The sequence below is a fragment of the Lutra lutra genome, chromosome 10 (genome assembly GCF_902655055.1).
Source record: "Lutra lutra chromosome 10, mLutLut1.2, whole genome shotgun sequence".
Taxonomy (NCBI): domain Eukaryota; kingdom Metazoa; phylum Chordata; class Mammalia; order Carnivora; family Mustelidae; genus Lutra; species Lutra lutra.
In genome coordinates this window covers 14,839,226-14,854,386 of record NC_062287.1, presented here as the reverse complement: position 1 = coordinate 14,854,386, position 15,161 = coordinate 14,839,226, and the positions used below count along the sequence as shown (strand labels likewise).

The window sequence follows — 15,161 nt, the reverse complement described above, 5'->3', positions numbered from 1 at the left end:
GAATATATATATATTCTAATCTTTTGTAGTGCACGTGGTGATAGCTACCCCTGGAAGAATCCTGGATCTTATCAAGAAAGGAGTAGCAAAAGTTGATCATGTCCAGATGATAGTATTGGATGAGGTAATGTCTCTTCAATTGGAAAGTACTATTCTGTGCTTTGTTTATAACTGCCAGTGAATAAAGCAAAAGCTCTTCGTATTTATGAACCTCTAGTAAATGCATGATTCTTGTCAATTCAAACTAAGTCGCTTTTTATAAAACATGTTTTGCCCATTAAAGGCAATAGATGGTAGGCATTTGTAGCAATAGCTCAGCCTTGTGTCTTTTTCTTAGGGATGCAAGATTATAGGTTTTGTTTTTATTTTTCAAGGAAAGGAGTTGTTGAATATCTCAAAGGCAAGTTCATTCTAAGTCTCTTTCTAAAGTCAGTGATCTTAAAAAACATCTGATGTCTCTGACCCCTCATTTAGTATATCCTTTGTATTGTTTGGTTTTTTTTTTTGTCTCTGGTATACTTGTTATCTCATCAGGTTGTAAGTGCCTTTTAAGAACTTACTGTACTCTACATTTTGGGGATCTGGCCATGTTTTTATACATACACTGTACTGGTGTTAATATTTTGAGATAAAGTGATTTTCCTCTTTGGGTGTTTTAGATAACTAGATTAGGTCAATCATAGTCTAATTCAGACAGGTTTTTTATCTTTGAGTAAGAGAGATAATGTTTGTTAGTCACTGTGTGTAGCACTAAGTGCTGTAGTGTTTCTTCATTTGCTTTTCACAACAACCCTGTAAGGTAGGTATCCTATAAAGCAGTTACTACTGCTAATTTTAAAGTTGTGGAAACTTAAGTATTGGGTCGTTAAATAACTTGTCAGCATAGCTAATAAGTGTGAAGTAGCTAATAAGTGAAGGAGACAAGATTTCAAACCAGGTAGTTTGACTCTAGATTGTACTCTCAGCCAAGTATTTCCTCTCATGGAAATCACATTAAAATTTTGTTAAGGGAACAAGGATTTTACCTATCTAGAGTTTTCTCTTTCCTCTAGAATATGGTATTAATAGCTTTTCCCTCTTCTGAATCATTGCAAATGTGTCTTGGTGCCTTTGGAGTAGGGAGTGTCCTAGAGTACTGTTCACAATCAGCACTGTTCCAAAAGTGCTCCTGTGGCTGAAGACCTTGGACACTAATTGTTTTTGAAATTGTCTTTCCTTTGTACTGCAGGCAGATAAGTTGCTGTCACAGGATTTTGTGCAGATAATGGAGGATATTATTCTCACGCTACCTAAAAACAGACAGATATTATTATATTCCGCTACTTTCCCTCTTAGTGTACAGAAATTCATGGTGAGTATAAATCTGTACTAGGAAGCAGTGCTGTTCTCTTGCCCATGAGAATACCTTTATTCATAATAACATCTTATTATCAGTTTATGCTGATTATTTCAGGTTTTTGGCTTTCTTGCCAGCTGTTGAATTAAGGTTAGTTTTGCATAAATTAATTTTTTAAAAACAGTAATTTGATTAAATTCTGTATTCACTTAGCATTTGGTGTCAGACTGACATACAGCCATTGATCCTGGATAAATTTTGATTACAATGTAATCCTGTATACAAAGTACAAAATAGGAATTTAGCTACATATCTGAATGTTAGATTTTCTATTATATGGTAACATATTTTTACTGTCATGGATTACTTATACTCTGAAGAAAACTCCATGCATGCCTTTTAAGCACGAGTTGATCAGAAATGTTGGGGGATTTATTTCAAGTTTAAAAAGATATGTTCTGCTTTTTTTTAATTATGTGACTCTTCTTTTTTCCAGAATTCCCATTTGCAGAAACCCTATGAGATTAACCTGATGGAGGAACTAACTTTGAAGGGAGTAACCCAGTACTACGCCTATGTAACTGAGCGCCAAAAAGTACACTGCCTCAACACACTTTTCTCCAGGGTAAGTAACAGGCTTTAGTTGCTGAATATTACCCATTACTTAACCCCCCAAAACCAGTTGTGTCTGTTTTCCCACCATTTTCAGTGTAAAAATAGTCCATAGCTTTTCCTAAAAGGTAGTTTTGGTTGTGGATCTAAAGTTGATACTGTATGATAGACCTCAAAGACATTTTTAATTAAATTCTAAAATACTTGGACCTTAATTATAGTCAGTCCTCATTATTTGCATATTCTGTATTTGCGAATTCAGCTACATGCCAAAGTTTGTAACCCTACAGTCAATACTCGTGTGCTTTTGAAGTCCTTTGTGGACACTATGGGAAATACCAGCTGTTGCGCATATTCCCAGCTGAGATTGAACATAGTGACACACTGCCTTCTTGTTTCAGCTCTCATAAACAGATGTCTTTCTCACAGTCTGTGCCACATTTTTTGCATTTCTCTGTGTGTGTGGTTTTGTTTTGTTTTGTTTTTTGGTTTATTTCATGGTTTAAAATGGCTCCAAAGCTTAGGTGCTGTTCATTGCTCCTAAGTGCAAGAAGATTGGTTTGCAGAGAAAATGTGTTTAAGATAAATTTTATATAGATAGGAGTTAACAGTGTTGTTGGCCACGAGTAAATAAGGTGATTTGAACAGTAGCACACATAAAACAAGGTTATCTGTTGATCAGTTGATGAAAAAGTTGTGACTAGAGGCTCTCAGGAACCTTTCCCTGTATCTCTCTAGGAGCAGTGGTTCTACAGTCACATTTTCAGTGTCTGTAAGAACTTTATAGAACAGAATTACTACAGATAATGAGAATTGAATGTTTCAGTCATGTTGGCAATTACGTGGCTCTTAATATGTATACTCTTCTACAATAAAATTACAACTTACCTGCAGCTGTTAAGTAAATGAGTAATATTTATGATATTTACATTTTACGATATTTTGCGTCTCTTGTATTATGAGATTCTAAGATGTTTTTAGCATTTGTCAGTCAATATTTTCAAGATTTGGCAAAGTAGATGAAGGTTTTTGTTTTTCTTTCTTCTATCCCCCACCCCCCCCCACCATGCTCAGCTTCAGATAAACCAGTCGATCATTTTCTGTAACTCCTCTCAGCGAGTTGAATTGCTAGCCAAGAAGATTTCTCAACTGGGTTATTCTTGCTTCTATATCCATGCTAAAATGAGGCAGGTGAGTCTAAAACTAGAACTCCGTGTGTGGGTTTAAAAACTTTTTCTAAGTATTTCTTGGATTTTTGTTTTGTTTTAATGCTCCTCCATATGCCCTAAGTTTAAGAATAAATTATTCCTTAGTAGGCAAAGGACCTTTCATTTTAACCACTGGTTCAGTTTCCTAACTATAAAATAGGTATAAACATACTCTTCGCTCATGAGGTTGTTAAGAAGATTGAGATAATTCATAAATGTGAGTATTTTGTCAAGCATAATAGAAATACAAGATTTTATTTTCCCTAGTAATGTAGTTTTGCACTGTTTAATACAGTAACCACTGGTTTCATGTGGCAATGTGAGTTTAAATGAAATTTAAAATTTAGTTCCTCTGTCACACTAATCACATTTTAAGTGCCATGTTACATGTGACTAGCAGCTGTGGTTTTAGAAAGTACAGATACAGAACATTCCTGTTATGCAGGAGGTTCTATTGGACAACATTCCTCTAGATTTTCAATTTATGTACCTCTTCAGCCCTTTTTTTCTTTATTTGCCTTTAGGATGCAGTCTCCCTAGATTTCAGAACTTGATTTAGCAATTGAAATAAATTCAAAACTATAAAAACATTTGTATTGTGTGTGGTAGTTAAACATTGAAATTTTGTGAAAACGGTTTCTGTAGACTAACAGATTAAGAATTTGAGTTAACTCAACTTTTGTTTTCAAAGGAGCTTGATAATGGATCAGATACCACCATGTAGACCCTAATATTAGAAATTGTTACAGGAAATTAATGTGTTAAGCTGTAGAGACTGTTTCAGAATGGAAGAACATTGCTTTGAAAGGGAAGACCACTTTGTCAGGTTCCAGATTTGTCACTTGTGCTAGAATCGTTATGCACGTGTTTTCATTTTTTTTTTTTTTTTTTAATTGAAAAGTACATTTTTGGGGCACCTGGATGGTTTAGCCAGATAAGCATCTGGCCCTTGATTCTGGCTCAGTCATGATCTCAGGGTGGTGACATCGAGCCCCATGCTTGGTGGGGAGTCTGCTTGAGATTCTTTCCCTCTGCTTGCCCTGCATGCTCCCTCACTCTCAGATTAAAAAAAAAGGAAAATAAATTTTTGTTTTTGCGTACAGTGAGTAAAATAAATAGTGTTTTGGTCAAGGCAAACTTCTGTCATCTTCTGTTTGAAACATTTTAAAAACGGATATACAAAAAGATGGTGAGAGTTGTCACTTTAATTAAAATTCACTTCAGCAGAAAGGGTAAGAATATCCTTAACAGTTTAAATAAATGCTAAATAAAGATATGGGTAGGTGTTTTTGTTTTAAGATCTTATTTATTAGAGAGCATGAGCAGTGGGGAGAGGGAGAAGCAGGCTCCCCACTGAGCAGGGAGCCTGACGTGGGTCTCTATCCCAGGACCCCAGGATCTTGACCTGAGCTGAAGGTAGATGCTTAACTGACTGAGCCACCCAGGTGCCCCAAAGTAGATATTTTAGTTGCTTATTAATTCCCTTGGGAGACTAATTTATGATTAACTTTTTTTACTTTTCTGTTTTTAACTTAGGGGTATTGAATTTGTTCATCTCTCATTTGTATAAATTTGGGGTATGCAAAACTTTGGATAAGAGAAATTAGGGATGAGAAATTTTTAGGGCTGTGTGTATGAGTTTTTAAAAAAATCAGATGCATTGTTTTGTTCCTAGGAACATCGAAATCGTGTATTTCATGATTTCCGAAATGGCTTATGCCGCAATCTTGTTTGCACTGGTAAGTATTTCCTTTACACATTGTTTTTTTCCTGGTTCACTTCTGCTTTCTCTGTCCGTATCTCCCAACAGAATCTGTGACAAGAGTTCAGCTCACCCTTACGCCATTTCTGGAATTTCTAAAGTTGAGAATGAGCTATAGTTAATTCCTGAAATTAGTTTCTGTAGCTGAAACTGCAGAATACTTGTTACTGGCACTCATACCTCATCTTTATCTTTTAAGCTAGTTTTGGAATTTGCGTGTTTTCTGAATACAGGAATGCGTTATCTGTACCATGTGCAAAATAAATTACATTAAGAAACTACATTTTGGAAGTCACTTACTGTGGTCTTTTAAACTTTTTGCCAGAAACAGGCTAGTCTGTATTTTGGTGTATTTCAGTACATGAACAAATTGGGGAGGCAGGTGGACAGTCAGATAAGACAGAACCAATGGATTGAGTATCCTCCCATCTCTACATTGTAAATACAATCTTAGTATTGGTTTGAGATTAATCATCTCAACTAGCTTCTGGGTAGATAGAAGAACCTGGAATTTTTGTTGTTGTTGTTGTTGATCTATACACAGAAATACAGTAATTATAAGGATATTCAGTGTACATACCCGTATTACTAGCACCCAGATCAAAATTTTAGATTACACACAACTTGGATTTTTAAGAACACTACTATAGAAATAAACTTCAAATTTATACTAGCAGAATATTGAATTCACTAATTTATAAGAACCAAAACAGGAGGGGCGCCTGGGTGGCTCAGTGGGTTAAAGCCTCTGCCTTCAGCTCAGGTCACGATCCCAGAGTCCTGGGATCAAGCCCTGCATTGGGCTCTCTGCTTGGCAGGAAGCCTACTTCCCCCTCTCTCTCTGCCTGCCTCTCTGCCTACTTGTGATCTCTGGCTGTCAAAAAAAAAAATCAATAAAATCTTAAAATAAGAAAAACCAACAGGGCTGTCTGATATTCTGAGTGTTTCCAGTTTATCTTGTTTCTCTGCTTTTTATATCTAAAAGGACACTTAATACAGCTGTGATTAATACAGCACTTGTAACCTTTGTATCAAAGTATTCAAATATAAAATACCTGATTTGGTGGAAAGGATACTTGACTCCTAGAATTTTAAATTGGAGTTCAAGTCCCACCCTTTTAACTTATAATCGTATGACTTCGGGCAAGTCATACTTTTCTTTTATGCCTTTTTTTATTTGTAAAATGGGAATGCCTTAAAGTGAACTCTGCACAAAAATCTGTTGTAGTTTATTAATTCGAAAATAGTTTTTGATACTCAATATTTATTTACTCTGTGCCAGGTATTTAGTTAGCTTGATGCTTAAAAAAAAAAAAAAATACAGCTTCTCCTCAGATTTATGTTATGTATATTTTAACACAAAGATTTTTAAATACACACTCCCTGCACTTAGGGAGCCTGTAGAAGAGGAACTAGTTCATCAGTGAAATGTTGAATTAAGCAAATTCAGAATGTGCAAACAGAATGGTATTTAGTATGTCATTAAATAAGTACTGAATAACATAGGTGTATAAATAAGTACATGTGAAATATCATTGTTAGTTTAATCAGATAAAAAAGATAACATTAAGAAGACGGGCCCTGCAGCCGTTTTCTTTAAAGTGCCAGATCGGGGGCGCCTGGGTGGCTCAGTGGGTTAAAGCCTCTGCCTTCGCCTCAGGTCATGATCCCAGGGTCCTGGGATCGAGCCCCGCATCGGGCTCTCTGCTCAGCGGGGAGCCTGCTTCCCCTTCTCTCTCTGCCTGCCTCTCTGCCTACTTGTGATCTCTGTCAAATAAATAAATAAAATCTTTTAAAAAAATAAAGTGCCAGATCATAGAAATCTTAGGCTCTGTATACCATTTGGTCTGTTACAAGTTATTCAACTCTGCCAGTCCATCTCAAAAGCACCCTTAAACAGTACATGAGCAAATGGGCATGGTCCTGTGGCAGTAAAACCTGATTTACAGGATTTAGGCTGGATCTACAAGGGAGTAATACTAATATGCAAATGTGAGGTATGTGTAGTAAGTAATCCTAAATTTTAATAGGAAGGGAAATTAACTGGGTATGATGATCTGAGAAGAGACAGAATTGTAACTTGCTCTGTAAACTAGATAAATTTTAGACTTGAAACAGGAAGGAGTTTTAAGTTAGGGAACTGGCATAAATATAATCCATTGAGGGCTTCAAGAAGATAGGTTTAAGGAACGGTAAGTAGATGAATTTCATGGAGAGGAAGGTTTGAGGAAGAGATGTGTTTGAGAACTGTGATAGGACCAGAGTGTAGAGTGGAGGACCTTGTATATCAATTTTAATTTTATCCAGTGGCAATTTAAAGGAATGAGTACACATTGAAAGCAGTATTTTAGAAATAACCGGTCACCATAATGGATTATTTTGTTTGAGTATGGAGCTGATAGAAGCCTTGAAACCTAGCTGTTAGTCTGTTGTAATTGTCTTGTAGTTTTCAGAGCCTAAATTAGCATAGTTAATGTGGGGAGTAGAAAAGAGAAGGGGTGGCCTTGTGCTTGCCTCAGTCTTGTAAATCACTTAGTAGGGTGAAATGAATGAATTAAAAAGTACAAATAATGACTATGAGTGGATTATGTCATCTTTTTGAGGTATTCTTGGTTACACAACAAAGTTTTCAATCTATTTTAATCTTAGATTACATACTAAAAAATAGATGAAAAGACAGTTACTTATGATACTTATTAGGAGTTTATAGTTTACCAGTCATTCTGACCTCTTGGATTTGCAGTTACTTTAACCATTTTTTTAAAACTTTATGGGACTGTGGGCGCCTGGGTGGCTCAGTTGGTTAAGCAGCTGCCTTTGGCTCAGGTCATGATCCCAGTGTCCTGGGATCGAGTCCCACATCAGGCTCCTTGCTCGGCAGGGAGCCTGCTTCTCCCTCTGCCTCTGCCTGCCACTCTGTCTGCCTGTGCTCGCCCTCTCGCTCTCTCTCTCTCTCTGACAAATAAATTTTAAAAAATAAAAAATAAAAAAACTTTATGGAACTGGGAAAGGTAACTTGCTAGCAGAAAGTTGTTTATGATAATGTTCATGAAAGGTAATGCTAGTAATTTGCAAGTGCATTTGAATTACTGAGTGAAGTGACTAAAACTTAGGTTGCACCTAGAAATACATGTTAAAGAGTATTATGGTGCCAAGAAACATGCTTAAATTGAAAGATATAATAGAGGTTCTTTTTTTCTCTTTTAAGATTTGTTTACCCGAGGTATTGATATACAAGCTGTGAATGTGGTAATAAACTTTGACTTCCCAAAGCTGGCAGAGACCTATCTCCATCGTATTGGAAGATCAGGTGAGGAAAAGGAAGATGCCCTTTTGGGAGGGTGGGGTGGGAAGATGCTCTTTTAAGACTGATTTCTAGGGGCCCCTGGGTGGCTCAGTTGGTTAAGGGACTGCCTTTGGCTCAAGTCATGATCCTGGAGTCCCGGGATCAAGTTTTGCATCAGGCTCCCTATTCAGCAGGGAGTCTGCTTCTCCCCCTGACCCTCCACTTCTCATGCTTTCTGTCTCTCTCAAGTAAATAAATAAAATATTAAAAGGAAAAAAAAGATCAATACCCAGTTCTTCTAGAGCATTTAAGAAAAAACAACTTTACTGTATACTTAAATTGATATAAAATTCACAAGTGAGATCCTTTTCTCATTAGGTGGTGCAGTCTGTAACTACTATTTAGAGTACATATTTTGGCAATTTTTGACATCTGTTTTGTCATTTGAAAAAGGAGTAATAGTATACTACTTTGGGCTGTGAAACCTGAAGTTGTAATGTGTGTATGAGGTGTCCTTATCATAAGAAGCAGTTTTATAAACTCAGAATGGCACTGAACAAAAACATCAGTCCTGTATGGTTTTGCCACTGATAGATTTGTATGTGCACATCAGTTCTCCTATTTAACTCAATTTTTTATTAATTAAAAAATGTTCTTCTTTTTTAGGTCGCTTTGGTCATCTTGGCTTAGCCATCAACTTGATCACATATGATGATCGCTTCAACCTGAAAAGTATTGAGGAGCAGCTGGGAACAGAAATTAAACCGATCCCAAGCAACATTGACAAGAGCCTTTATGTGGCAGAATACCACAGCGAGCCTGTAGAAGACGAGAAACCTTAACAAGCATGTGCATACCTGACAGAACAGCTAAGTAAGCATAGTGTTTAAATCAAGATACTCGGGCGCCTGGGTGGCTCAGTTGGTTAAGCGACTGCCTTCAGCTCAGGTCATGATCCTGGAGTCCCGGGATCGAGTCCCTCATCGGGCTCCCAGCTCCACAGGGAGTCTGCTTCTCCCTCTGACCTTCTCCTCGCTCATGCTCTCTCTCACTGTCTCTCTCTTCTCTCAAATAAATAAATAAAATGTTTTAAAAAAAAAAAAAAGAATGAATTTTAAAAAATTAAAAAAAATAAATAAATAAATCAAGATACTCTTTCCTGGAGGAAATTTAATAGCAGTGATAGGGTAGAACACCTGTTGGCATAAATGACCATAAACTGGATGTATTGCTTCTATGAAGTTGTGGTCCCATTGGAGAATTCATAAATGCTGCTTTTTTGTTTGTTTGTTTTGTTTGGGGGGGGGGTTGATGTATTTATTTGACAGAGAGGGAGAGAGCACAAGCGCAGAGAGAGGGAGAAGCAAGCTGGATGCAGGGCCCCATCCCGGGACCCTGGCATCATGACCTGAGCTGAAGGCAGATGGTTCACCATCTGAGCTACCCAGACGCCCCTACATGGTGCTGTTGAATGCAGTTTTCTTGTATAATGTGATATGTTAGCAGTACTTAAGACAAATCTAAGGCTTTCCAAAACGAAGCAAAGAAGAATCTTTTTCATCAGTCTGAATATGAAAATATTTTTTGTCTTTTCCTTTATCACTCAGTCATTTCTCTGTTGTTAGCATCACTCTTAATTTCTGCTGGGCGTCTTAATAAATCAGGTTGTCTGCAGTGCCTTCTTGCCAGATGTTTAATCGGGTTGTGAGGATGTCTTTTTATAAATGCCCACTCTTGTCTCCTGCACCATCCTTATCTTTTATTGTTTGGTGACTGTTGGACTCTGGTAATAATGCTCAAAAGAAGGCTCAGCAGAACTGAATACAGGCTGTTTTTGCAGTTTTTTCTAAGGAAAATGAAACTTTATTTGAGAGAAGGTAGTTTCCAAATTAGCAATGAGCATTTTACCTGTTACTCTTTTTTTTTTTTTTTTTTAAAGATTTTATTTATTTATTTATTTGAGAGAGAGCAGGGGCAGAGGAAGAGGAAGAGGGACAAGCAGACTCCCTGCCGGGCGGGGACCCTAAGATCCTAGGAGCTTGACCTGAGCCTAAGTCATATGATCAGCCGATTAAGCCACCAGGCACCCCATTTACCTGTTACTCTTGAGATTCTGTTACTCTTTTCATTTTAGTTTCTTCCCCCCCCCCCCACCCCCCAAAATGTCAAGCAAAACCCTCAAACATAAAAGTAGCCAGTGTTTGCTCGTATCCTGGCAAGCTGTCGAGTTTATGGAAGTTAAAAAAAAAAATCTTTCTTTAAATTTAATTGTTTTGGATATCAGAACTTTCAGGCTCTTGTTCTATCTCTGGAATGACTAGCAGAAATTCCTTAATCCTAAATGGATTCTACGGCAGGCAGAGGCTCAGTCGAAGCCACTACAGAGAGAGCATTTGGATTGGAGTTGTGAAAACCTAGGTATCCTGGTTCATATTGTTTTCACATAAGTTAATTTTAGGTTTCTTCTTTCTTTAGGCTTTGACAAACTACAGAACGCTCGTTTGGATCTGTGACACATCGTTTGGGGGGGATGCTCTTCTCTTTGTGGGTTTTTCATCTTCTTTTTATTTTGGAACTATAAAGACTTAAAAGAGCTCAGACATTTTTTTTCTTTTTTTAACTGGTGAAGAGAAAAAGCTGAAAAGAAGGAATTTACCTTTTTTGTTCCACTTGTTTGCACTGTGTGCTGACTGAACATTAGTTGCACTAACCGCTGGTTTTTTAAAAATGTTTTTTGGGGAAGGGGGACAAGGAAGGAGGATAAAGAAGAGAAGGGGAGAAACCCTATAAAGAGAAGAATCTTGATGAACACACAAGCTTGTCTACAATTTCAAAATTCTCCAACAGCTGACTCTTGAGTGCATTTCAACTTCTCCCTTATTACTCATCCGTTTTTTAAGCCTGAAGAGCTTATTACTTATTTGTGCGAAGTGCCTTATGCTATGAGACCATTCAGAATATCATCTTTTAGACACAGCCCAAGGAGTCAACAATAGTAATTCTTTACTTTTTTTCTTTTTTTTTTCCTATCTTTTTAAATCTTTTGTCTTTTCATTTTCGTTTCAAGTTGAAGTCTCTCTCTTCCCTTTTTACCCGATACTCAAGCCCAGGGCTGGAAGATGACACGTATTAGTACTGTTAAACACCATTCTCTTTTTCTTTATGTGGAGGAGTTGATATGCAACTGCAGTTCATCCGCACTGTAAATACATGTATTTAAAAAAAAAAACAATCCCAAGTAAAAATTTCTTCTGGGCTGAGTAGATTACAACATCATCGCTCCCAAAGGAAAGAGCAGTCTATCATTGCAGGAGCCATATGACAAGCCTTTGTGCTCTATAGCAGAACACTAAAGACTGGTTTACATACGCTTCCATTAGCAGTTATGGCACTTGATGTGTAGACGTGTCGGAGCCTGACCCTCTTTCCTCTGTGGCAAAGCGCGTCCCATAGAAAATTGGGTGTGTATACTTGTATAAACTTTGTAAATAAGTTTTTTTCTGGGTTCATATATATATATACATATATATATATTTTTTTTTTGGATGAAGGTTGCTGGGATTAAGGGGATTAGAATGATTATGGGAGCAGCTAAAGATGAGAGGGGCTCAGTTTTCCGCAACACTAAATTCTAAAAAGTACTTTGGTCTCTTTGTGTAGAGTGCAGACCTCTGTGGTGACCCTGTGTTAGAAGAGGGACCCAGAAGTCTGGGATTCACTGTTGCTACCACACTGTATCATCTAATAGCTTTGGAGAACACCTGCCAGAGAGAGCAAGGAAACTTCAAAAACCTATGACTCAAGATGTTATTTTTGAGGAGCTCTCTGCTTTGCTTCTTTCTCCCCTTTTAAAAAAAGTTCGAGGAACTTTTTGAGCTCAGCAAAAGGGGACAACGATTAATCTCCCTTGCAGTGTGGAATTCAATTGAGTGGCAGTGTCTGAGCAGTATATGTACAAAGCATGGATTTTGCATTTCAGAATATTAGCCAGTACCAGCTTTGGTAATGTTAGCAGTTCTGGAGCTTACTTTCTGTGGATCACTTCCTGTACTCTGTGTGTTGCCCTCTGCCCACCTTGATACATAAACTTGCAGGAATGGGCAACTCCTGAGAGCTGTTAACTTTCATGCTACAGAAAGCTGCTTGCCATCCTTTTGCTTTGTGACAAGAATTATCTGTCATTTTGCATTGTAAATTGCTGGCAAATGCTTTTACAGTCAATAGTGTTGCTTTAAATTGTGCCCCTCCCAACATGCTTGATGTTTGGCCTGATCTCCAGGCAAAAAGAGTGAGATGAATCAAACCAGTGAACTTTTTTTTTTTAAATGTTTTTAATTCCCTTTTAACCCAGTGTACTAGGTCAATCAGGAGGCATCTAGGGTTTAAAAAAAATAAATAAAATAAAATTTAAAAAATTTGATTTCCATATTCCATTTTTTAAAACCCTAAAATATTACAAGATAAGTCCTGCATATGCTTTCGTGCTTAACTCATCTGGATAAAGAAATCAGTTACTCAAAGTTTGCTTTTTTGACTCTTGCCTAGTTCTAAGCGAAACTATTTGTGACTCACCCAAAACTCCTTAGGATCAAAATCCTGCAGATGCCTCCTGATCAGACATAGCCCTAACTCCTTAAAAAACTGTAGCAAGAGCTGCACAGTACAAACCCAAAAAAGAGGAAGCTCATTTATTTGGTATCCAAGCTATGTTCTACCCAGCCAATGTTGGTTACTAAATACAAGCCCTAATTAAGGAATAACTTTTTTCCAGGGAGGGGTGGGGGGAGGGAATTTAGAAGGCATCAACTTTTGACCAAAAAAATCTTGCCTCTTGTACTGATGCAGCTCTCTCTTTCTCTCCCACCTCTGGCGAGATAAGAGGGATCATTCATTATAGAAGAAAAGCAAGAAAGGCTTGTAAATGCAATTTGATTATCTCGCTAGAGTGTGTGGGTGACAAAACAAACCGCACAGTCTTCTTTGCCATCCTCAGACTGTGCCTGGTGCCACATGCCTGTGGGTCCCTCTTAAAGCACAGACTTAATTGAAAGTATTACTGAAGTACAGCCTCTGATGAGGAGTGGCACTTAAAACTATCTGGGACACCACTATTGGACACAGTCCTGTAGAGGCAGCTGTCCAGTTTTGGTGCTTGACTCTTGAAAAGGAATTGTTAAATGGAAAGATGCTCTAAGGACTAGGTCAAAGCCTAGTCTTTCTTTTTTTTTTTTTTTTTTCTTTTTTTAATCCCCATCACTATAAGGAGCATTGTTTGGAAATTGTTTTTGTGTTATTTCCACTATTGGGTATCTGTTTTAAGTAACGGTAATATTTTTTCCAGTGGTTCATTTGGATGAAACTGTTCCCTATTTTTAATATTTAAATTATGTCCAACTCCTGGTTTTGCCTGTGGTTGTAGTTGTGTAATGGGTTATGGACTGTTACACACCTTGCTGCCTCTGGGCCTATGTTTTGTTTTTATCTTCCCATACATTCCAGTGGAGAAACTTTCTTGGCCTTCCCTTGGGAATAGAATAAACTTACTCTGAAATGATCTTCCATGGGAAGAAGTAAGAGAGAAGCAAATCTGAATATATCTCTCAATTATCTTCCAGTTGGTCCCAGCATAATAATATGGGTGGGCCCCAATGGCTGGGGGGGTGGGCAGGGGGGAGGCAATTGGTTATCAAAATTCGTTTTCAGAATGAGATGGGAGCATCTTTCCTTTTCTGTGTGCTTTGTGTTTGATACCATCCTGCTTGGGTTAGAACCAGATAACTCAGCACAAAGCCTTGAGTGTACATTTGTTGGAATCAAAACATCTCATTCTGATCACTTGGGGTTTTTTTTTTTTTTTTTTTTCTTTTTTTTTTTTTTTTCTTTTCTTTTTTTTTTTTTTTAATAGGGGTGGGAGGGAGGTTACTATGCCCCAAAAGGGAGGGTGTCTGCACTAAGGATTTAGAAACACTTTGAAAGCTCAAAACTTCATCAGAAATGGCCTTTAGCCACACTCCTGACCTTATAGATGAGTAACAAAATGAAATAATTTTTTGGGAATTAAGCCATGTTGTTTTAATTTGCTACTTTTTTCAACGTTCTATCTAAAAAATTGTTACCGTGGAATCATTTTCTGACAATACCTTTGTCAAGCAAAATTTTTGGCTTCATGGGAGCTGAAGTCAACTTTTTGGTGAAATTAAGTGGACTTTGGTGAGCTTGTAGTTCTACTTTATATCCTTAAAGATAGTTTTTTAAAACTCCCAAAGAAAATATCTGATCTTAAAAACTCATCTTTGGGGTAAAGAGTTAAGTGTCCAAAGGCTGTAACAGTTCATGAGATTAGAGGGAGCTAGCCTGGCACCTGGACTCTGCCCCTCCATAGCTGACAGATTCCAGCAGAAGTGTGTTTAAATTCTCCAGTAGACAATACTGGGCAGGGCAAGGGAGGGGGCAGGGCTGGGTTATTAAGATACAGGCTACTGTATTTTAACCAGTGGTTGTGGGGGAGGGGTGCCTGGAAAAAACAAAGTCACTTCCCTTTTTTTTGAAACAACCTAAAACTTTAAAAAAAAAAAAAAAAGGTATTTTTGTTGAGTAAAAATGGGATTGAACTCCAATGTCCCTAGCCACAAGGGACTAGTTCCACTGAGAAGTGAACAGTGGGGACTCAAATTTTTGAAAACATTTGGGGAAAGGGAAAATTGGCTTTCTGTTAATTGGCAAATGTTCCAGTGGGACTCTGTTTTTGTTGGGATGTGTTATGTTGTGTGTACACATATGGACCAGAGTCTTCTGAGTTTATAAGGTTCAGAAAAAATGGTTGATAAAATCTTGATTTTTGTTAATTTATCTCAATAAAAGCCCACTGGAACTCCATATGTGTGTGTAGTATGTCCTTAGCAGGCTGTGCTATTTAGGAATCCTTGCATTTAAGAATATTTTACTAAAGCAATTCAC

At 37.5% G+C, this 15,161-nt stretch overlaps 1 protein-coding gene across 6 annotated transcripts in view; it reads left to right on the top strand.

Annotated features, from left to right (window-relative positions):
* The window catches only part of DDX6 (DEAD-box helicase 6), a 34,847-nt gene extending 19,767 nt beyond the window's left edge, over positions 1-15,080 (top strand). For 4 of the 6 annotated variants that reach the window (XM_047690785.1, XM_047690784.1, XM_047690783.1 and 1 more), the window contains exons 7-14: positions 30-124; positions 1,229-1,351; positions 1,833-1,961; positions 3,023-3,139; positions 4,832-4,895; positions 8,127-8,228; positions 8,871-9,053; positions 10,680-15,080. In XM_047690785.1, the coding sequence (XP_047546741.1) occupies positions 30-124; positions 1,229-1,351; positions 1,833-1,961; positions 3,023-3,139; positions 4,832-4,895; positions 8,127-8,228; positions 8,871-9,046 (806 nt within the window). In that variant the 3' untranslated portion in view covers positions 9,047-9,053; positions 10,680-15,080. Of the gene's footprint in view, positions 1-29; positions 125-1,228; positions 1,352-1,832; positions 1,962-3,022; positions 3,140-4,831; positions 4,896-8,126; positions 8,229-8,870; positions 9,101-9,353; positions 9,509-10,679 lie in introns of those variants that run through there. The other 2 variants (XR_007120863.1, XM_047690788.1) reach the window with 2 other exon arrangements.
* Positions 15,081-15,161: the final 81 nt, after the last annotated feature.